Here is a 25,340-nt window from a genome sequence, read left to right as displayed (position 1 = left end):
ATCTGTGCTTCTCAATTCCAGTCCTCTAAAACCTTAATAGACCAGATTTCATGATATCTGAACTACAACACAGGTGAAATATCAGCTGACCAGTAACCATGATTATTAACCTGCTCACACACATCAGCTAATTATGTCACCTATGCTCTAGTTCAGATATCATGAAAATCTGTCCAGGGTCCTGGAGCAGAGAAACCCTTGCCTAGATGAACACAACATGTTATAAATTAATTTGTATTATTGCAAATGATCCGTTTACAGACAATTCTGCCACCCAGGCTTGCCCTCGTCACCAGGATGTTTATAGTCATTAGCAGGGAAAAAACGATCATCAAAGTAACTTTACAGGGCTTTTTTCTTATTGTTATTGTAAAAATATTTCAGCTAACCCACAAACCTTATGTAGACTTCCAACCATATGCCCAGAAAACGCTTTAATTATATAGACTCAGATTCTTTTGAGGAGATACTAGAAGGTGGATGGGAGGCATAAAGGGTGGGAGGGCTCAGATTGATCTGTAGCTGCATAAAGTAGGACACCATTATGTAATATAGATATTAACTCCTGCTTCTAATTTTCCTATTAGGGTGATATGAAACCTTAAAGTTCCAATAGATGTGGAAAACAGCACACTTATCCTTTGTTGAGGGGCACGGAATATTAGACTTGCCAGGTCCACTTAAACATCAAAAAACAGAATGATTCCAGCCTCCAAATTTAATAAAATACCTTTATTTCTTCATGCAGGGTTCCAGAATAAACATGCAATGTTTCAGGCCTATACTAGGCCTGAAACATTGTATCTGGCCTAGTATAGAACTTAGGTGAGATATATCAAACACAAATACTGAGAAACATACTAGAAGGTGAGATATATCAGTCACAGATACTAAGAAACATACTAGAAGGTGAGATACATCAGTCACAGATATTGATAAACATAGTAGAAGGGGTAAGATACATCAGTCACAGATAATGATAAACATACTAGAAGGTGTAAGATGCATCAGTCACAGATACTGATAAACATACTGGAAGGTGAGATACACCTGTCACAGATACTGAGAAACATACTAGAAGGTGAGAAACACCAGTCACAGATACTAAGAAACATACTAGAAGATAGAACAGATTATGGCTCTCACTACCCTGATCACAGTGTTCATAAGAAACAAAAACAATTATTAACAGTAACCCAGCCCATGCGCTACTCTACGTATTTATCCATTGAGTTTCCAGGAGACTGAACACATAAAACAAATAAAGAAGGATGAGAACCTCGACGCATCTGTATGTCTGCAGGAATAAAGGAAAAGATGCAGTGCACACATGAAAAAAATGGAAAGAATAAATTAAAATGATGACAGAGGCTCAGCAACTCAGTAGGGTTTGTTTTACCTAAAGAAAGGAAATCAACGTTTAGGAAAAATGTTCATCAGTTACCGCATAAAACACTGTCATAGTGAAATAATGTCAGATAGGATATCGCCTTTATATAGTCCTAAAGCCTTTGTAAAAAATTGCATACTGCACTGGAGCTGGAGAAGAGGTATTCAATGTGCAATATTTCAGTCACATCATATTGTGAAACATACTAGAAGGTGAGATTACATCAGTCACAGATACTGAGAAAAATACTAGAAGGTGAGATTCATCAGTCACAGATACTGATAAACATACTAGAAGGTGTAAGATACATCAGATACTGATAAACATACTGGAAGGTGAGATACATCAGTCACAGATACTGATAAACATACTGGAAGGTGAGATACATCAGTCACAGATACTGAGAAACATACTAGAAGGTGAGATTACATCAGTCACAGATACTGAGAAAAATACTAGAACGTGAGATTCATCAGTCACAGATACTGATAAACATACTAAAAGGTTTGATACATCAGTCACAGATACTGAAAAACATACTAGAAGGTGAGAAACATCAGTCACAGATACTAAGAAACATACTAGAAGATGAGATACATCAGTCACAGATACTGAGAAACATACTAGAAGGTGAGATACATCAGTCACAGATACTGAGAAACATTATATCAGTCACAGATACTGAGAAACATACTAGAAGGTAAGATACATCAAACACAGATACTGAGAAACATACTAGAAGGTGAGATACATCAGTCACAGTTACTGAGAAACATGCTAGAAGGTAAGATACATCAGTCACAGATACTGAAAAATATATTAGAAGGTAAGATACATCAGTCACAGATACTGAGAAACATACTGGAAGGTGAGATACATCAGTTACAGATACTGAGAAACATACTAGAACTTAGGTGAGATATATCAAACACAAATACTGAGAAACATACTAGAAGGTGAGATATATCAGTCACAGATACTAAGAAACATACTAGAAGGTGAGATACATCAGTCACAGATATTGATAAACATAGTAGAAGGGGTAAGATACATCAGTCACAGATACTGATAAACATACTAGAAGGTGTAAGATGCATCAGTCACAGATACTGATAAACATACTAGAAGGTGTGAGATACACCTGTCACAGATACTGAGAAACATACTAGAAGGTGAGAAACACCAGTCACAGATACTAAGAAACATACTAGAAGATGAGATACATCAGTCACAGATACTGAGAAACATACTATAAGGTGAGATACATCAGTCACAGATAATGTGAAACATACCAGAAGGTGAGATATATCAGTCACAGATACTGAGAAACATACTAGAAGGTAAGATACATCAAACATAGATACTGAGAAACATACTAGAAGGTGAGATACATCAGTCACAGTTACTGAGAAACATGCTAGAAGGTAAGATACATCAGTCACAGATACTGAAAAATATATTAGAAGGTAAGATAAATCAGTCACAGATACTGAGAAACATACTGGAAGGTGAGATACATCAGTCACAGATACTGAGAAACATACTAGAAGGTGAGATACATCAAACACAAATACTGAGAAACATACTAGAAGGTGAGATATATCAGTCACAGATACTAAGAAACATACTAGAAGGTGAGATACATCAGTCACAGATATTGATAAACATAGTAGAAGGGGTAAGATACATCAGTCACAGATACTGAGAAACATACTAGAAGGTGTAAGATGCATCAGTCACAGATACTGATAAACATACTGGAAGGAGAGATACACCTGTCACAGATACTGAGAAACATACTAGAAGGTTTGATACTATATCAGTTACAGATACTGAGAAACATACTAGAAGGTGAGATACATCAGTCACAGATACTGAGAAACATACTAGAAGGTGAGAAACACCAGTCACATATACTGAGAAACATACTAGAAGGTGAAATACATCAGTCACATATACTGAGTAACATTCTAAACAGTGAGATACATCAGTCACATATACTGATAAACATACTAGAAGGTGTAAGATACATCAGTCACAGATACTGATAAACATAATAGAATGTGAGATACATCAGTCACAGACACTGAGAAACATAATAAAATGTGAGATACATCAGTCACAGATACTGAGAAACATACTAAAAGGTGAGATACATCAGTCACAGATACTGAGAAACATACTAGAAGGTGAGATACATCAGTCACAGATACTGAGAAACATACTAGAAGGTGAGATACATCAAACACAGATACTGAGAAACATACTAGAAGGTGAGATGCATCAGTCACAGAAAAAAATAATGTATTGTTTAAATGTTGAGAGACATTAAACTCAAGGCTAGACTACGAGTTTTGCGTTATGGCGCATAACGCTGCTTTTTCACTACCGCTGGTATTACGAGTCTTGCAGGTATTGGTGTACTGCACACTTTTTTGGCAGTAACGCAATGTAACTACCGCACCTTTCAAAAAGTCCTTTTTCAATGGGACTTCCATAGTGCTGGTATTACGAGTTTTGCCTGGGAGGCCAAAAAGTGAGCGGTACAGCCTATACCGTCAAGATTCGTACAGCCATCTAAATTCAGTAGTTATGGGTTTTACGCTACAAATCTGTAGCATAAAACTCATAACTAAAGTGTTACAAAGTACACTAACACCCATAAAACTACCTATTAACCCCATAACCCGAGGCCCTCCCGCATCGCAAACACTATAATAAAATTATTAACCCCTAATCTGCCGCTTCAGACATCACCACCACTATAATAAACATATTAACCCCTAAATCGCAGCACTCCTGCATCGCAAACACTAGTTAAATATTATTAAACCCTATTCTGCCGCCCCCAATGTCACTGTCACCACTATACTAAAGTTATTAACCCCTAAACCTAACCCTAAGTCTAACCCTAACACCCCTAAGTTTAATATAATTAAAATAAATATAAATAAAAATTCCTATCATTAACTAAATAATTCCTATTTAAAACTACTTACTTACCTGTAAAATAAACCCTAAGCTAGCTACAATATAACTAATAGTTACATTGTAGCTAGCTTAGGTTTTATTTTTATTTCACAGGCACGTTTGTATTTATTTTAATTAGGTAGACTAGTTATAAAATAGTTATTAACTATTTACTAGATACCTAGTTAAAATAAATACAAATTTACCTGTGAAATAAAACCTAACCTGTCTTACACTAAAACCTAACATTATACTACAATTAAATAAATTACATTAATTAAATACATTTAACTAAATTAAATAAAAAAACAAACACTAAATTACACAAAATAAATTACACAAAAGAAATTATCAAATATTTAAACTAATTACACCTAATCTAAAAAAAAACCCTAGCCTAAACTAAGGGCCTTTTGGAGGATGGATGTCCAGTCTTCAAAAACTGTAAGTGGATCTTCGAGGGTTAGTGTTAGGCTTTTTTAAGGGTTTATTGGGTGGGTTTTATTTTTAGCTTAGAGTTTTGAGCAGAGAAAAAGAGCTAAATGCCCTTTTAAGGGCAATGCCCATTCAAATGCCCTTTTCAGGGCAATGGGGAGCTTAGGTTTTTTAGATAGGATTTTATTTGGGGGGTTTGGTTGTGTGGGTTGTGGGTTTTACTGTTGGGGGGTTGTTCGTAATTTTTTTTACAGGTAAAAGAGCTTATTTCTTTGGGGCAATGCCCCGCAAAAGGCCCTTTTAAGGACTATTGGCAGTTTAGTTTAGGCTAAGGTTTTTTATTTTAGGGGGGGGGGGACTTTTTTATTTTGATAGGGCTATTAGATTAGGTGAAATTAGTTTAAATATTTGATCATTTCTTTTTTATTTTGTGTAATTTAGTGGGGGGGGTTTTCTCGTAATTTAGTTAGTTAATTGTATTTAATTAATGTAATTTATTTATTTGTAGTGTAATGTTAGGTGTTAGTGTAAGACAGGTTAGGTTTTATTTTACAGGTCAATTTGTATTTATTTTAACTAGGTAGTTAGTAAATAGTTAATAACTATTTACTAACTAGTCTACCTAGCTAAAATAAATACAAATTTTCCTGTGAAATAACAATAAAACCTAAGCTAGCTACAATGTAACTATTAGTTATATTGTAGCTAGCTTAGGGTTTATTTTACAGATAAGTATTTAGTTTTAAATAGGAATTAGTTAGGTAATGATAGTAATTTTTATTTAGATTTATTTTAATTATATTAAAGTTAGGGTTAGATTTAGGGTTATGTTTAGGGGTTAATATATTTATTTAGTGTTAGTGATGTGGGAGGCCAGAGGTTTAGGTGTTAATAACTTTAGTATAGTGGTGGTGGCAACGTTGGGGGGCGGCAGATTAGGGGTTAATAAGTAGTTAGGTGGCGGCGATGTCGGGGGCAGCATATTAGGGGTTAATAAGTGTAATGTAGGTGGCGGCGATGTCAGGGGCAGCAGATTAGGGGTTAATAAGTGTAGGTAGGTGGCGGCAATGTCGGGGGCGGCAGATTAGGGGTCAATAAGTGTAATGTAGGTGGCGGCGATGTTAGGGGCGGCAGATTAGGGGTTAATAAGTGTAATGTAGGTGGCGCCGATGTCGGGGGCAGCAGATTAGGGGTTAATAAGTGTAATGTAGGTGGCGGCGATGTTAGGTGCGGCGGATTAGGGGTTAATAAGTGTAATGTATGTGGCGGCGATGTCGGGGGCGGCAGATTAGGGGTGTTTAGACTCGGGGTTTATGTTAGGGTGTTAGGTGTAAACATAACTTTTCTTTCCCCATAAGAATCAATGGGCTGCGTTACGGAGCTTTACGCTCCTTTATTGCAGGTGTTGGGCTTTTTTTTAGCCGGCTCTCCCCATTTATGACTATGGGGAAATCGTGCACGAGCACGTAAAACCAGCTCAAAGCAGCGTTGGTATTTGTGTGTGGTATGGAGCTCAACGCTGCCATATTGCCTGCTAACGCCGGGTTTTTGCAAACCTGTAATAGCAGCGCTATTAAAGGTGAGCGGTGGAAATAACTTGCAAGTTAGCAGTGAGACGCTCATAACGCAAAACTCGTAATCTGGCCGTCAATTTCTATTATTTTTCACAGAAGATTTTAATGAAAACAAGTTTATTTATTTATGTCTTCGTCCTTTGTACTTACTGGCTGATAAGGAAAACCCCACAGCTGTATAGGTGGGCAGTGAAATGTCCAAAAAAAGCATAAGAATGAAAACAAAATCAGTGTTTTTTAGCACAGAGTCATCAATTGTTTAAAAAAGTGACAACTAATATATTAATGTGGCTCTTCTTGAGGAAACACATACATTTCTTAAATGTCCCTTTAAATAGAAATTTGCATGAAATTCATACAAATGATCCGGTATTCAGTGCTGACTGGCAAATGTGAGCAGCTGAAAACAAAGCAGTATAAATTAGACGGGCTCAAGCCTCAAGCCTGAAATTATTACTAAAAAGTAACATTAAAGGGACAGTCTACACCTTAGTCATATTAAAGTCTTCCTTTAGATTTAGCTGCAAATAGCCTCTTGCACTCTTTCTATATCATGCAGCAGGAACAGTAAAAAAGTTATTTTAAAATGAATAATGTTTTGGGCCAGTTTGAAATGGCTGCCAAGCTCTGCCCGCTGATGACATCACGATCTGGGCTACATCTAGGCACTCTTGACTTGACAGTCTGTTGAAACCAACTAGTGAGCCTTCTGTGATTGGATACCATATGCAGCCCAGATCATGATGTCATCAGGGGCGGAGCTTCGCAGTCATTTCAAACTGGCTAAATACACTATTCATTTTAAAATAATGTTTTACTGTTCCTGCTGCATGATATAGAAAGGGTGCAGGAGGCTATTTGCATCTTAATCTGAGGTGAGACTTTAAGATGACTAATGAAGCAAATTAGATCATTCAAAAAAATTGGAAAGTTGTTTAAAATTGTATTCTCATGAAAGAAAAATGTCCATTTAACATAAACAAAATCCAGTGTGAGAGGGAACAGAACAGTCTAGTTCTGTGCAATGCACCATAGACTGGTTTTAAACAAACTAATGTAAACAGTCTCCTATTTAGTCATTGGGTAAAATGACTGAAAACCACGCTGTCTAGTACTTAATTATGTATATTCCGGACTCTATATAACCCGGACTATGTTAAATGTATTGATTTAATGTAATGCAGAGGAAGATCTGCCCATACGTTCAAAACCAGAGTAAAACTATGATATTATACTTAATCATCCTTACATACAGGTGAAATTATATTTATAAATGAATGTATTAATATTTAGAATAAAAATATGAATATCTAAAGTAAATATCGGGGAGCTTATTGCTATTACATTTACATGCAAATATGTCTCCATCAGAACTCACATGTATTCATAAATATATGTTGTACAAAGGTACCAGAGGCTTATATGATAAAATAAACTATCAATCTCCAATCTGCACACTTTAAATCTAAAAATGTATGAATATGCAGCCTGTTAATTGGCTAGATTTGTGCAGAAATCATTTCTAAATATGTATGTATGCCTCACTAGTCTCCTGTCTTCATATGATACTTTAGTTTTCAATGCAACCTATACTATATATTACAGATTTATCTTCAAGGGTTAAGGAGGTTTTATAAGTTTTGTTTGTATCAGTCCATCATCATTGAGATATCAGCAACTGGTACTTACACCAGGGTCATCATTACTTACTTGTTCCAGCAGACTGTGCCCTTTAACGTCTGCATCTCACCCAATATTGCAAGTAAAAGCGAGGACTTCCCACAACCAACTTGACCCACGATCATTGTCAGATCCCCTTTATTAAACAAACAAAAAAATTATATATATATATATTTGTGTGTGTGTGTGTGTATATGAGACCAGCAGTTCAATTTTAAAATGTTTCTATATAAAAAGTGAAAACCAGATATTGCTTACCCCAGTCAAAAAGGATAATGTTCCTGGAGTCATTCTAAAGTAATTAATGACTCAAGACTTGTCATCAGAAGCCATCCTGTAGTGTGCCCACAGGCCAAAATATGTAAATGAGATGACTGTAGAGTCATTCACTGGCTGTTCATGCTTGTGAAGTAATCAGTAAGGTAACCTGAAAATCATTCTGAAGTCATCACCCAGAGTTTTCTACCTTAGCTGAAGACTTTACAAGTCTGATGATGTGCAAATGACTTTTAAAGTAGTTTGATGATCATCAAATTACTCCAGGACTCCAGAATACTGTTTTTCTTGGGTAGGAACAGTACCTGTGGCATCTCTAGTCAGGAATCTGAGAAAACTAAGAAGCCCCAGTAATTATTGTACAACCCTAATTCTTAAATGTCTTAACATAAATTTAATCAGGAAGGCTTTATTCATGTCTTCTGCATTACCCATAGCATTAGAAAAGGAAGAACGCTTAATAGAGTGTGATACATAGAGCAATTACAAATGAATGAGCTAGTTTAAGGAACGTGTTTATACCTGTGGGTATCTGAATCTCAATGTTGGATAATGTGGCCAAACCACTTCCCCAGGAGAAGCAGCCATTATACACCTACAAGAGAGACAGAAAAAAGTCACCAACGTGCAGTGTACATAAACTTTATATTTTCTGAAGGTGAAAGTGAGATGTCACAGAGAAAGCAGTTGTAATAATAGTTACTTGCAAATAACCACAGCTTGTAGCATCTCACATTGTTACATTCTCAGCCAGGACAGAGGGTGAGAGGCCACTTCCTGTGTGAGAAAACCACTGTACGTAGTCATAGTAAAGGGAAGAACATCACTGAAAATAATTGCACTGATTTATGTTTCCATTGGACTCTGGGTAAAAGCCAATACATGTGTGTAGGTTTAATAAGAAAAAAAAAGAATTAAACCAAATGGCATAACATACATCTCTTTCGTGCATAATAGAGACTCTTTAAACCCTATCAAAGGGGTGGCACGTGTGCCCAAGGTGGCACCCAAACAAACCAAATTGCCTGGTGTTATTGTCTGTGACTTAAATGCTAAATAAATCATTTTTATTATGAATCCAGCAATAAAGTTTGAATATAATATATACATTTTTTAGGATACTACCAAAAAAAATTCCATCCCTGTCCCTGTTAACATGTATAGATAGTAGCACCAACTGCAGAGCAATTCCCTGTTAGTGAAAGTGAAACGCGTCAGCAATCACCTTGATTGCTGTTTCCTCAGTGTCAGAGTGTCGGACTTGTCTCCGAGAGGTTGTCTCATATCTGTCCATCTGGTACCTCAGCGGCTGTTTTCTGTTAATGGCTCTTGATTGCTGCGAATTGTAAGCAGAAAAAAAAATGATGTACTCGCTATAAGCATACTATTGCTGTTATTTTATAGTTGTGGCTATAAATTCAGACTTATATTAACCACACATCTGTTTATCGTCTTCACTGATAATTATTTTAATCTTAAAAATAGATTTACTCAAAGCAAACGCGAAGCTTGTTACCCAAAAGATCTCTAGCAGGAGATCTAACAAATGTGTCAGTTGTTTGTGAGAGGAAGCATAACAGAGATTATCAAAATCTGCTCAGCACTTATATAAACATAGCTTATGGAAAACCATTCAACTAAAATAACGTATATCTTACACGGCAGTTACACAGCACATCTGTATTTATAGATGTGTTCTATGGAATTACAAGCAATATGAGTACTTGTTCTGCACAGTACACACCATACAATTAAAGGGACAGGAAACCTCAACATTTTCTTTCATGATTCAGATAGAACATTCAATTTTAATCTTTACTTTACTTCTTTTATCAAAATTTCTTTCCACAAAGGATATCAAAGGAACAAAGTACATTTAATTAGAGAATCAAATGTAAAAGTCTATCTGAGCCATGAAAATGTAATATTGACTCTCCTGTCTCTTTAATATCTGTGTACAAAGCTTTCTTGTAGGGCCAATAGTGCTGAAGGGTCCCAACATACAGCAAAACATAACTACAGTATGATTTCTGAAGACCTATTGTAATGTAATATTTAATTTTTTTTAATTTTTATATAACATAAGAAATAGTTAACAAATGGAATTGTTATACAGCATATATATGTGTTTTAGAGATTACAAGTTTTTCAGGTAGTACAACAAATGAGGTTACTGGGTAAGAGATGATATCATATCAAGGTAAAGGAGAATACACAAAGACGTACACATGAGGATATAAGTAAACGCTATAGCATATCAAGGCATATGGGCACACACAAAAACATAGATATCGTATGAGAATACTAATGAGCTTCAGCCTGAGTAATATATATGCCAATCAATGTGTAACAATGTAACAACATTTATAGTGTGTTTCCATTCATTTTCCGTTGATAATCTTGTTGGGTTCAAGCGTAATATATTGATAGTAATTATTATTGTTATGGTAATTTCAAGGGATACCACGTTGAAAGACTCAGGGTTAATCAAATTAACCCAGAGTACTATAATATGGGGGGGAGGTTATAATATGGGCTTAACAGGAGCTCCTCTTTCTGTAAGTACTTACAGGGACACTGAACCCAGATTTTTTCTTTCGTGATTCAAATAGAGCATGCAATTTTCAGTAACTTTCTAATTTACTCCTATTATCATTTTTTCTTCGTTCTCTTGCTATCTTTATTTGAAAAAGAAGGCATCTAAGCTTCTTTTTTTTGGTTCAGTACTCAGGACAGCACTTTTTTATTGGTGGATGAATTTATCCACCAATCAGCAAGAACAACCCAGGTTGTTCACCAAAAATGGTCCGGCATCTAAACTTACATTCTTGCAATTCAAATAAAGATACCAAGAGAATGAAGAAAATTTGATAAAAGGAGTAAATTAGAAAGTTGCTGAAAATGTCATGCTCTATCTGAATCACAAAAGAAAAAAATTGGGTTCAGTGTCCCTTTAAAGAACTAGTAAACACAGTAGATTTGCATAATCAACAAATGCAAGATAACAATACAATAGCATTTACTCTGAATTTCAAATGAGTAGTAGATTCTTTTCTAACACATTTTAAAGTTATATATATTTCCACTCCCCCTGTACCATGTGATAGCAATCAGCCAATCACAAATGCCTATACGTATAGTCTGAATTCTTACACATGCTCAGTAGGAGCTGGTGACTCAAAAAAGTGTAAATATAAAAGACTGTGCACATTTTTTTTAAGAAGTAAATTGGAAAGTTGTTTAAAATGACATGCTGTATCTGAATCATGAAAATTTAATAAAACCTGAGTGTCCCTTTAAGCAAATTGTAGTATTAGTAAAAGTTTATAAGCACAAAACTATAAAAAATAAAAAAACAACAAAAGATGTTAATTATATCTTGCCCAGTGATTGTGATGTGTAGGCTGCACCCTATAGTTACAGTCATCTCAATTTACTTAATAATGACAATTATACAGTTAGTTCTCATATAATAGAGCTGTAAAGACTAAAATAAGGGTCTGCAATTGTTAAGAACTGAAATGCAGGTGTAGCAAACCATACTAGATGAGGATTTGTGTTCTAACATCCTATATAACTGGACCCTGTCACTCGGGCATGGGCCCTATACCCAGCGACAGGGGAATCAACCACATCAGGAATTAGGTAGATCCTAGTATTAAACTATTAAGCTATTCAAAGCAGGAACCTCTAAAGACAGAAGTAAGGTTCTGTGTTAGAGTTGGGTTTGGGAGTAGATCCATTATCCAATCTAGTACTAATAAAAGTGTGGGCTTAGTACAAACTCTATATGGGTAAAATTAGCTCACATACAGGTACATTTATTTTTTCCCTTTTTTTTTGGCTTCTAAGGGGAGACTCTATAGTGAATATTAAATATGCTGTTCTAGCAAAACATCAAACTAGATTTTAGGTGTGGGTAGAAATAGCAGCAGTTTTCTCAATAATACTAGGCTAAATCATAGTTATTTTGTTATAACATAGTACTGGAACAAGACATTAGGCTTTAACTATCAACCTGTGAAACAATAAAAAAGCATTATATAAAACATAAAACATAAGGTTTATAGTATTACATACGATACATACTCAACCCAAATTTAACCTCTAAAGTAAAGCCAATACACAATTAAACAAAACAATTGTTTCCCCTGACTATCACATCTGGTATAAGAATTAAGCTTGACGACATTTTGTTGAGAAAATAAGGAGCTTAAATATATTAATTAACTAAATTATAGGACTTGTAAAGAAAAAAGAAATCTGTTGCATACATATTTTGTAACTAGTCAATATCAAGTGCCTGTTAGTGAGAATAACAATGATTGGTTTTATAGCCCACAAAATAAACTAGAATACTACAAAACATATTTTATGATGGACTATAGAGCTATAGCTGTGGAGATTTCCTTTAGAGGAAGCACTTATTTAACTAGTCTCCTTCATAGGAAGCTTATATATTGGTAGACAGATTTTGTTAGATAACATGTCTATCACTAAAATACTTATAGACTAAGCAACATATATCGCAGGGTCCATACTACTTGTCAGAAAAGCAAATGTACTACATGTTGTAAAGGTAAAACTAGGATGGTAACTACCTGCCATCTAAAAAGTACCACAACATTATCAACCATGTCAGCTGGATAAGTTTTGGGATTAACTAGCGCTTAATTCTAGCTCCCTATTACAAGTAATTGAGTATATATAGTAAATACCTTATATTCAAAGAGAGGTGTACACAAAAGAGGGCAAACACTGTATATACCAACATATAAAAATACAGGTTAGAAAACATACAGTGAACTTGGTGTAGGCTGAACATAGTCACAGAGGATTTTAATGACTATTAATGTATATGCAGGCTTTACTCAGACTGCAAATCGTCATTAAGAGGCTAGATCGATCTTCACAGTCTGTCCATTAACATATACATAAAGTGACCATAGGGCCTAACCCTCCTGCTCAGCAATGTATTACATGTCTTATGTCTCACATTTACCCAACTCCAGCCATGCAAGCTCTAGAGCAGAAAGGCTCCATAATTAGCGAGATCCATGGCCGTAAAAAGAGAGGAGGTATCAACAAAATTGTTATTGAAATAGCCACCAGTCTTAGATCCCACATTCCAGTGGACAACAAAGACTTCTCCAACAAGAAAATAGTCCCACTTGGTATCGGCTGCCGAAATGATGTGGGCCTATTCTCATTTAGCTCTGGGGAAGGACTAAGCTTGTAAGGTAGGGGACATAGAGTTGCCGGCTCGAGTTGCAGGAGGCTGACGGTAAGGAATTATCCCTCATATGCCTCCATCCTATAAGAGGTACATGCTTTAGTATTTGGGACATTATCGCATGTCTCATCTCTATATCCTTCCGATTTTGTACACTGAGGAGGAGAAATATTCTGCATGGTGATAGCTGCTTTGATTAGTGTTCATTGCGAACACCATTCTTCATTGCGAGTGTGTTCTGCTGGAATGTCCCGAGTGAGGTCGTCCCTAAGAGGGTCGTTAAGTGCGGCCCTTAAGGTGTTGATGAGATCTTCTTGGTACCAGTCAAGTAAGGAGCTGAGTTTGGCTATAATATGAGCTGTTAAGTCCATATTTAATGGGGAAGTTGTTGCCTCCGTTGACATTGCTGCTCTTCACTGTGTATTAAAGGATATAAAGTAACTTAGTGTTCCTTATCTCCCTTTCCGGGGGGGGGGGGGGGGGGTTTGAGGTAGCTCTTGATTCATGATCCACTATACACATAAAGCAATTCTCTGGGGCTTAAGAGCTGGCAGGCTAGGCTCATAAAAGGGCATCCATAATGGAATAGCTTTCCGATGCATGGTTTTCCTGTCTTTAGTTTAGGTTAGGCTTGCAGTCTGATACTTAGCTCTTGGCATCCCCAAAGCTTCATATAGGTCATATAGGTCATCCATTTGCTAATATACAAGGGAAATAGATAGACTTAGGAATTAGTTAAAAATTCCATACATAGCTCAGGAGCTCCTCTAAATAGCGCCATATGCTCAGTACAACAGTAAAACAGGATCAGTCATATGCTCAGTGCACAGTAAAACAGGATCAGTCATAAGTTCAGTGCACAGTAAGGGACAGTCATATACTCAGTGCACAGTAAAACAGGATCAGTCATTTGCTCAGTGCACAGTAAAACAGGATCAGTCATATGCTTAGTACACAGTAAAACAGGATCAGTCATATGCTCAGTGCACAGTAAAACAGGACCAGTCATATGCTCAGTAAACAGTAAAACTGGATCAGTCATATGCTCAGTACACAGTAAAACAGTATCAGTCATATGCTCAGTGCACAGTAAAACAGGACCAGTCATATGCTCAGTAAACAGTAAAACAGGATCAGTCATATGCTCAGTACACAGTAAGGGACAGTCATATGCTCAGTACATAGTAAGAATCAGTCATATGCTCAGTGCACAGTAAAACAGGATCAGTTATATGCTCAGTGCACAGTAAAACAGGATCAGTCATATATTCAGTGCACAGTAAAACAGGAACAGTCATATGCTCAGTAAACAGTAAAACAGGATCAGTCATATGCTCAGTACACAGTAAGGGACAGTCATATGCTCAGTACATAGTAAGAATCAGTCATATGCTCAGTGCACAGTAAAACAGGATCAGTTATATGCTCAGTGCACAGTAAAACAGGATCAGTCATATGTTCAGTGCACAGTAAAACAGGAACAGTCATATGCTCAGTACACAGTAAAACAGGATCAGTCATATGCTCAGTGCACAGTAAAACAGGAACAGTCAAATGCTCAATAATCAGTAAAACAGGATCAGTCATATGCTCAGTACACACTAACAGGATCAGTCATATGTTCAGTGCACAGTAAAACAGGAACAGTCATACTCTCAGTACACAGTGAGGATCAGTCATATGCTCAGTACACAGTAAGGATCAGTCATATTCTCAGTAAACAGTAAGGATCAGTCATATGCTCAGTTCACAGTAAAACAGGATCAGTTATATGCTCAGTGCACAGTAGAACAGGATCAGTCATATGCTCAGTGCACAGTAAAACAGGATCAGTCATATGCTCAATAATCAGTAAAACAGGATCAGTCATATGCTCAGTACACACTAACAGGACCATTCATATGCTCAGTGCACAGTAAAACAGGAACAGTCATATGCTCAGTACACAGTAAGGATCAGTCATATGCTCAGTGCACAGTAAAACAGGAACAGTCATATGCTCAGTAAACAGTAAAACAGGATCAGTCATATGCTCAGTACACAGTAAGGGACAGTCATATGCTCAGTACATAGTAAGAATCAGTCATATGCTCAGTGCACAGTAAAACAGGATCAGTTATATGCTCAGTGCACAGTAAAACAGGATCAGTCATATGTTCAGTGGACAGTAAAACAGGAACAGGCATATTCTCAGTACACAGTGAGGATCAGTCATATGCTCAGTACACAGTAAGGATCAGTCATATGCTCAGTTCACAGTAAAACAGGATCAGTTATATGCTCAGTGCACAGTAGAACAGGATCAGTCATATGCTCAGTGCACAGTAAAACAGGAACAGTCATATGCTCAGTACACAGTAAAACAGGATCAGTCATATGCTCAGTGCACAGTAAAACAGGAACAGTCAAATGCTCAATAATCAGTAAAACAGGATCAGTCATATGCTCAGTACACACTAACAGGATCAGTCATATGTTCAGTGCACAGTAAAACAGGAACAGTCATACTCTCAGTACACAGTGAGGATCAGTCATATGCTCAGTACACAGTAAGGATCAGTCATATTCTTAGTAAACAGTAAGGCTCAGTCATATGCTCAGTTCACAGTAAAACAGGATCAGTTATATGCTCAGTGCACAGTAGAACAGGATCAGTCATATGCTCAGTGCACAGTAAAACAGGATCAGTCATATGCTCAATAATCAGTAAAACAGGATCAGTCATATGCTCAGTACACACTAACAGGACCAGTCATATGCTCAGTGCACAGTAAAACAGGAACAGTCATATGCTCAGTACACAGTAAGGATCAGTCATATGCTCAGTGCACAGTAAAACAGGAACAGTCATATGCTCAGTAAACAGTAAAACAGGATCAGTCATATGCTCAGTACACAGTAAGGGACAGTCATATGCTCAGTACATAGTAAGAATCAGTCATATGCTCAGTGCACAGTAAAACAGGATCAGTTATATGCTCAGTGCACAGTAAAACAGGATCAGTCATATGTTCAGTGCACAGTAAAACAGGAACAGGCATATTCTCAGTACACAGTGAGGATCAGTCATATGCTCAGTACACAGTAAGGATCAGTCATATGCTCAGTTCACAGTAAAACAGGATCAGTTATATGCTCAGTGCACAGTAGAACAGGATCAGTCATATGCTCAGTGCACAGTAAAACAGGAACAGTCATATGCTCAGTACACAGTAAAACAGGATCAGTCATATGCTCAGTGCACAGTAAAACAGGAACAGTCAAATGCTCAGTACACAGTAAAACAGGTCCAGTCATATGCTCAGTGCACAGTAAAACAGGATCAGTCATATGCTCAATAATCAGTAAAACAGGATCAGTCATATGCTCAGTACACACTAACAGGATCAGTCATATGTTCAGTGCACAGTAAAACAGGAACAGTCATACTCTCAGTACACAGTGAGGATCAGTCATATGCTCAGTACACAGTAAGGATCAGTCATATTCTCAGTAAACAGTAAGGATCAGTCATATGCTCAGTTCACAGTAAAACAGGATCAGTCATATGCTCAGTGCACAGTAGAATAGGATCAGTCATATGCTCAGTGCACAGTAAAACAGGATCAGTCATATGCTCAGTGCACAGTAAAACAGGAACAGTCAAATGCTCAGTACACAGTAAAACAGGTCCAGTCATATGCTCAGTGCACAGTAAAACAGGATCAGTCATATGCTCAATAATCAGTAAAACAGGATCAGTCATATGCTCAGTACACACTAACAGGACCAGTCATATGCTCAGTGCACAGTAAAACAGGAACAGTCATATGCTCAGTACACAGTAAGGATCAGTCATATGCTCAGTGCACAGTAAAACAGGAACAGTCATATGCTCAGTAAACAGTAAAACAGGATCAGTCATATGCTCAGTACACAGTAAGGGACAGTCATATGCTCAGTACATAGTAAGAATCAGTCATATGCTCAGTGCACAGTAAAACAGGATCAGTTATATGCTCAGTGCACAGTAAAACAGGATCAGTCATATGTTCAGTGCACAGTAAAACAGGAACAGGCATATTCTCAGTACACAGTGAGGATCAGTCATATGCTCAGACACAGTAAGGATCAGTCATATGCTCAGTTCACAGTAAAACAGGATCAGTTATATGCTCAGTGCACAGTAGAACAGGATCAGTCATATGCTCAGTGCACAGTAAAACAGGAACAGTCATATGCTCAGTACACAGTAAAACAGGATCAGTCATATGCTCAGTGCACAGTAAAACAGGAACAGTCAAATGCTCAGTACACAGTAAAACAGGTCCAGTCATATGCTCAGTGCACAGTAAAACAGGATCAGTCATATGCTCAATAATCAGTAAAACAGGATCAGTCATATGCTCAGTACACACTAACAGGATCAGTCATATGTTCAGTGCACAGTAAAACAGGAACAGTCATACTCTCAGTACACAGTGAGGATCAGTCATATGCTCAGTACACAGTAAGGATCAGTCATATTCTCAGTAAACAGTAAGGATCAGTCATATGCTCAGTTCACAGTAAAACAGGATCAGTTATATGCTCAGTGCACAGTAGAACAGGATCAGTCATATGCTCAGTGCACAGTAAAACAGGAACAGTCATATGCTCAGTACACAGTAAAACAGGATCAGTCATATGCTCAGTGCACAGTAAAACAGGAACAGTCAAATGCTCAGTACACACTAACAGGACCAGTCATATGCTCAGTGCACAGTAAAACAGGAACAGTCATATGCTCAGTACACAGTAAGGATCAGTCATATGCTCAGTGCACAGTAAAACAGGATCAGTCATAAGTTCAGTGCACAGTAAGGGACAGTCATATACTCAGTGCACAGTAAAACAGGATCACTCATTTGCTCAGTGCACAGTAAAACAGGATCAGTCATATGCTTAGTACACAGTAAAACAGGATCAGTCATATGCTCAGTGCACAGTAAAACAGGACCAGTCATATGCTCAGTAAACAGTAAAACAGGATCAGTCATATGCTCAGTACACAGTAAAACAGTATCAGTCATATGCTCAGTGCACAGTAAAACAGGACCAGTCATATGCTCAGTAAACAGTAAAACAGGATCAGTTATATGCTCAGTACACAGTAAGGGACAGTCATATGCTCAGTACATAGTAAGAATCAGTCATATGCTCAGTGCACAGTAAAACAGGATCAGTTATATGCTCAGTGCACAGTAAAACAGGGTCAGTCATATATTCAGTGCACAGTAAAACAGGAACAGTCATATGCTCAGTAAACAGTAAAACAGGATCAGTCATATGCTCAGTACACAGTAAGGGACAGTCATATGCTCAGTACATAGTAAGAATCAGTCATATGCTCAGTGCACAGTAAAACAGGATCAGTTATATGCTCAGTGCACAGTAAAACAGGATCAGTCATATGTTCAGTGCACAGTAAAACAGGAACAGGCATATTCTCAGTACACAGTGAGGATCAGTCATATGCTCAGTACACAGTAAGGATCAGTCATATGCTCAGTTCACAGTAAAACAGGATCAGTTATATGCTCAGTGCACAGTAGAACAGGATAAGTCATATTCTCAGTGCACAGTAAAACAGGAACAGTCATATGCTCAGTACACAGTAAAACAGGATCAGTCATATGCTCAGTGCACAGTAAAACAGGAACAGTCAAATGCTCAGTACACAGTAAAACAGGTCCAGTTATATGCTCAGTGCACAGTAAAACAGGATCAGTCATATGCTCAATAATCAGTAAAACAGGATCAGTCATATGCTCAGTACACACTAACAGGATCAGTCATATGTTCAGTGCACAGTAAAACAGGAACAGTCATACTCTCAGTACACAGTGAGGATCAGTCATATGCTCAGTACACAGTAAGGATCAGTCATATTCTCAGTAAACAGTAAGGATCAGTCATATGCTCAGTTCACAGTAAAACAGGATCAGTTATATGCTCAGTGCACAGTAGAACAGGATCAGTCATATGCTCAGTGCACAGTAAAACAGGAACAGTCATATGCTCAGTACACAGTAAAACAGGATCAGTCATATGCTCAGTGCACAGTAAAACAGGAACAGTCAAATGCTCAGTACACAGTAAAACAGGTCCAGTCATATGCTCAGTGCACAGTAAAACAGGATCAGTCATATGCTCAATAATCAGTAAAACAGGATCAGTCATATGCTCAGTACACACTAACAGGACCAGTCATATGCTCAGTGCACAGTAAAACAGGAACAGTCATATGCTCAGTACACAGTAAGGATCAGTCATATGCTCAGTGCACAGTAAAACAGGAACAGTTATATACTCAGTGCACAGTAAGGATTAGTCTTATTCTCAGTGCACAGTAAAACAGGATCAGTCATATGCTCAGTGCACAGTAAAACAGGATCAGTCATATGCTCAGTGCACAGTAAAAGAGGATCAGTCATATGCTCAGTGCACAGTAAAACAGGAATAGTCATATGCTCAGTGCACAGTAAGGAGCAGTCATATGCTCAGTGCACAGTAACACAGGATCAGTCATATGCTCAGTGCACAGTAAAACAGGATCAGTCATATGCTCAGTACACAGTAAAACAGGGCCAGTCATATGCTCAGTGCACAGTAAAACAGTACCAGTCATATGCTCATTAAACAGTAAAACATGATCTTTCATATGCTCAGTGCACAGTAAAACAGGACCAGTCATATGCTCAGTAAACAGTAAAACAGGATCAGTCATATGCTCAGTGCACAGTAAGGATCAGTCATATGCTCAGTACACAGTAAAACTGCATCAGTCACATGCTCAGTGCACAGTAAAACAGGACCAGTCATATGCTCAGTAAACAGTAAAACAGGATCATTCATATGCTCAGTACACAGTAAGGGACAGTCATATGCTCAGTAAACAGAAAAACAGGACCAGTCATATGCTCAGTAAACAGTAAAACAGGATCAGTCATATGCTCAGTACACAGTAAGGGACAGTCATATGCTCAGTAAACAGAAAAACAGGACCAGTCATATGCTCAGTAAACAGTAAAACAGGGCCAGTCATATGCTCAGTGCACAGTAAAACAGTACCAGTCATATGCTCATTAAACAGTAAAACATGATCTTTCATATGCTCAGTGCACAGTAAAACAGGACCAGTCATATGCTCAGTAAACAGTAAAACAGGATCAGTCATATGCTCAGTGCACAGTAAGGATCAGTCATATGCTCAGTACACAGTAAAACTGCATCAGTCACATGCTCAGTGCACAGTAAAACAGGACCAGTCATATGCTCAGTAAACAGTAAAACAGGATCATTCATATGCTCAGTACACAGTAAGGGACAGTCATATGCTCAGTAAACAGAAAAACAGTATCAGTCATATGCTCAGTGCACAGTAAAACAGGACCAGCCATATGCTCAGTGCACGTTAAAACAGGATCATTCATATGCTCAGTACAGAGTAAGGATCAGTCATATGTTCAGTACACAGTGAAACTGTATCAGTCATATGCTCAGGGCACAGTAAAACAGGACCATTCATATGCTCAGTAAACAGTAAAACAGGATCATTCATATGCTCAGTACACAGTAAAGGACAGTCATATGCTCAGTACACAGTAAGGATCAGTCATATGCTCAGTGCACAGTAAAACAGCATCAGTTATATGCTAAGTGCACAGTAAAATAGTATCAGTCATATGCTCAGTGCGCAGTAAAACAGGAAAAGTCATTTTCTCAGTACACAGTAAGGATCAGTCATATGCTCAGTACACAGTAAGGATCAGTCATATGCTCAGTACACAGTAAGGATCAGTCATATGCTCAGTACACATAAAGAATCAGTCATATGCTCAGTACACAGTAAGGATCAGTCATATGCTCAGTACACAGTAAGGATCAGTCATATGCTCAGTACACAGAAAGAATCAGTCATATGCTCAGTACACAGTAAGGATCAGTCATTTGCTCAGTACACAGAAAGAATCAGTCATATGCTCAGTACACAGAAAGAATCAGTCATATGCTCAGTACACAGTAAGGATCAGTCATTTGCTCAGTGCACAGTAAAACAGGATCAGTCATATGCTCAGTACACAGTAAAACAGGATCAGTTTTATGCTCAGTGCACAGTAAGGATTAGTCATATTGTCAGTGCATAGTAAAACAGGATCAGTTATATGCTCAGTGCACAGTAAAACAGGATCAGTCGCATGCACAGCGCACAGTAAAACAGGATCAGTCATATGTGCTCAGTACACAGTAAAACAGGATCAGTCGTATGTTCAGTGCACAGTGAGGATTAGTCATATGCTCAGTGCACAGTAAAACAGGAACAGTCAAATGCTCAGTACACAGTAAAACAGGACCAGTCATATGCTCAGTGCACAGTAAAACAGGATCAGTCATATGCTCAGTAATCAGTAAATCACGATCAGTCATATGCTCAGTACACACTAACAGGACCAGTCATATGCTCAGTGCACAGTAAAACAGGAACAGTCATATGCTCAATACACAGTAAGGATCAGTCATATGCTCAGTGCACAGTAAAACAGGAACAGTTATATACTCAGTGCACAGTAAGGATTAGTCTTATTCTCAGTGCACAGTAAAACAGGATCAGTCATATGCTCAGTGCACAGTAAAACAGGATCAGTCATATGCTCAGTGCACAGTTAAAGAGGATCAGTCATATGCTGAGTGAACAGTAAAACAGGATCAGTCATTTCCTCAGTACACAGTAAAACAGGAATAGTCATATGCTCAGTGCACAGTAAGGAGCAGTCATATGCTCAGTGCACAGTAACACAGGATCAGTCATATGCTCAGTGCACAGTAAAACAGGATCAGTCATATGCTCAGTACACAGTAAAACAGGACCAGTCATATGCTCATTAAACAGTAAAACATGATCAGTCATATGCTCAGTGCACAGTAAAACAGGACCAGTCATATGCTCAGTAAACAGTAAAACAGGATCAGTCATATGCTCAGTACACAGTAAGGATCAGTCATATGCTCAGTACTCAGTAAAACTGCATCAGTCACATGCTCAGTGCACAGTAAAACAGGACCAGTCATATTCTCAGTAAACAGTAAAACAGGATCAGTCATATGCTCAGTACACAGTAAGGGACAGTCATATGCTCAGTACACAGAAAAACAGGACCAGTCATATGCTCAGTAAACAGTAAAACAGGATCAGTCATATGCTCAGTACACAGTAAAACAGTATTAGTCATATGCTCAGTTCACAGTAAAACAGGACCAGCCATATGATCAGTGCACGTTAAAACAGGATCATTCATATGCTCAGTGCACGTTAAAACAGGATCATTCATATGCTCAGTACACAGTAAGAATCAGTGATATGTTCAGTACACAGTAAAACTGTATCAGTCATATGCTCAGGGCACAGTAAAACAGGACCAGTCATATGCTCAGTAAACAATAAAACAGGATCATTCATATGCTCAGTACACAGTAAAGGACAGTCATATGCTCAGTACACAGTAAGGATCAGTCATATGCTCAGTGCACAGTAAAACAGGATCAGTTATATGCTAAGTGCACAGTAAAATAGTATCAGTCATATGCTCAGTGCGCAGTAAAACAGGAACAGTCATTTTCTCAGTGCACAGTAAGGATCAGTCATATGCTCAGTACACAGTGAGGATCAGTCATATGCTCAGTACACAGAAAGAATCAGTCATATGCTCAGTACACAGTAAGGATCAGTCATATGCTCAGTTCACAGTAAAACAGGATCAGTCATTTGCTCAGTGCACAGTAAAACAGGATCAGTCATATGCTCAGTACACAGTAAAACAGGATCAGTTTTATGCTCAGTGCACAGTAAGGATTAGTCATATTCTCAGTGCATAGTAAAACAGGATCAGTTATATGCTCAGTGCACAGTAAAACAGGATCAGTCGCATGCTCAGCGCCCAGTAAATCAGGATCAGTCATATGTGTTCAGTACACAGTAAAACAGGATCAGTCGTATGCTGAGTGCACAGTAAAACAGGATCAGTCATATGTTCAATGCACAGTAAGGATTAGTCATATGCTCAGTGCACAGTAAAACAGGAACAGTCATATGCTCAGTACACAGTAAAACAGGAACAGTCAAATGCTCAGTACATAGTAAAACAGGACCAGTCATATGCTCAGTGCACAGTAAAACAGGATCAGTCATATGCTCAGTAATCAGTAAATCAGGATCAGTCATATGCTCAGTACACACTAACAGGACCAGTCATATGCTCAGTGCACAGTAAAACAGGAACAGTCATATGCTCAGTACACAGTAAGGATCAGTCATATGCTCAGTGCACAGTAAAACAGGAACAGTTATATACTCAGTGCACAGTAAGGATTAGTCTTATTCTCAGTGCACAGTAAAACAGGAACAGTTATATACTCAGTGCACAGTAAGGATTAGTCTTATTCTCAGTGCACAGTAAAACAGGATCAGTCATATGCTCAGTGCACAGTAAAACAGGATCAGTCATATGCTCAGTGCACAGTAAAAGAGGATCAGTCATATGCTCAGTGCACAGTAAAACAGGAATAGTCTTTTGCTCAGTGCACAGTAAGGAGCAGTCATATGCTCAGTGCACAGTAACACAGGATCAGTCATATGCTCAGTGCACAGTAAAACAGGATCAGTCATATGCTCAGTACACAGTAAAACAGGGCCAGTCATATGCTCAGTGCACAGTAAAACAGTACCAGTCATATGCTCATTAAACAGTAAAACATGATCTGTCATATGCTCAGTGCACAGTAAAACAGGACCAGTCATATGCTCAGTAAACAATAAAACAGGATCATTCATATGCTCAGTACACAGTAAAGGACAGTCATATGCTCAGTACACAGTAAGGATCAGTCATATGCTCAGTGCACAGTAAAACAGGATCAGTTATATGCTAAGTGCACAGTAAAATAGTATCAGTCATATGCTCAGTGCGCAGTAAAACAGGAACAGTCATTTTCTCAGTACACAGTAAGGATCAGTCATATGCTCAGTACACAGTGAGGATCAGTCATATGCTCAGTACACAGAAAGAATCAGTCATATGCTCAGTACACAGTAAGGATCAGTCATATGCTCAGTTCACAGTAAAACAGGATCAGTCATTTGCTCAGTGCACAGTAAAACAGGATCAGTCATATGCTCAGTACACAGTAAAAAGGATCAGTTTTATGCTCAGTGCACAGTAAGGATTAGTCATATTCTCAGTGCATAGTAAAACAGGATCAGTTATATGCTCAGTGCACAGTAAAACAGGATCAGTCGCATGCTCAGCGCCCAGTAAAACAGGATCAGTCATATGTGTTCAGTACACAGTAAAACAGGATCAGTCGTATGCTGAGTGCACAGTAAAACAGGATCAGTCATATGTTCAATGCACAGTAAGGATTAGTCATATGCTCAGTGCACAGTAAAACAGGAACAGTCATATGCTCAGTACACAGTAAAACAGGAACAGTCAAATGCTCAGTGCACAGTAAAGATCAGTCATATGCTCAGTGCACAGTAAAACAGGAACAGTCATATGCTCAGTACACAGTAAAGATCAGTCATATGCTCAGTGCACAGTAAAACAGGAACAGTTATATACTCAGTGCACAGTAAGGATTAGTCTTATTCTCAGTGCACAGTAAAACAGAATCAGTCATATGCTCAGTGCACAGTAAAACAGGATCAGTCATATGCTCAGTGCACAGTAAATCAGGATCAGTCATATGCTCAGTACACACTAAC

The 25,340-nt window shown here is 37.9% G+C and overlaps 1 protein-coding gene across 2 annotated transcripts in view; it reads right to left on the bottom strand.

Annotated features, from left to right (window-relative positions):
- The window catches only part of ABCC9 (ATP binding cassette subfamily C member 9), a gene marked incomplete in the record, with an annotated part of 749,052 nt that overhangs the window by 382,611 nt on the left and 341,101 nt on the right, over positions 1-25,340 (bottom strand). For both annotated transcript variants that reach the window (XM_053719116.1, XM_053719117.1), the window contains 3 exon segments: positions 8,080-8,185; positions 8,848-8,920; positions 9,551-9,661. In XM_053719116.1, coding sequence (XP_053575091.1) covers positions 8,080-8,185; positions 8,848-8,920; positions 9,551-9,661 — 290 coding nt within the window.

This window comes from Bombina bombina, chromosome 6, assembly GCF_027579735.1.
Source record: "Bombina bombina isolate aBomBom1 chromosome 6, aBomBom1.pri, whole genome shotgun sequence".
Taxonomy (NCBI): Eukaryota; Metazoa; Chordata; class Amphibia; order Anura; family Bombinatoridae; genus Bombina; species Bombina bombina.
Note: the sequence above shows the minus strand (reverse complement) of the source record. Positions and strands in the feature narration are given on the sequence as shown.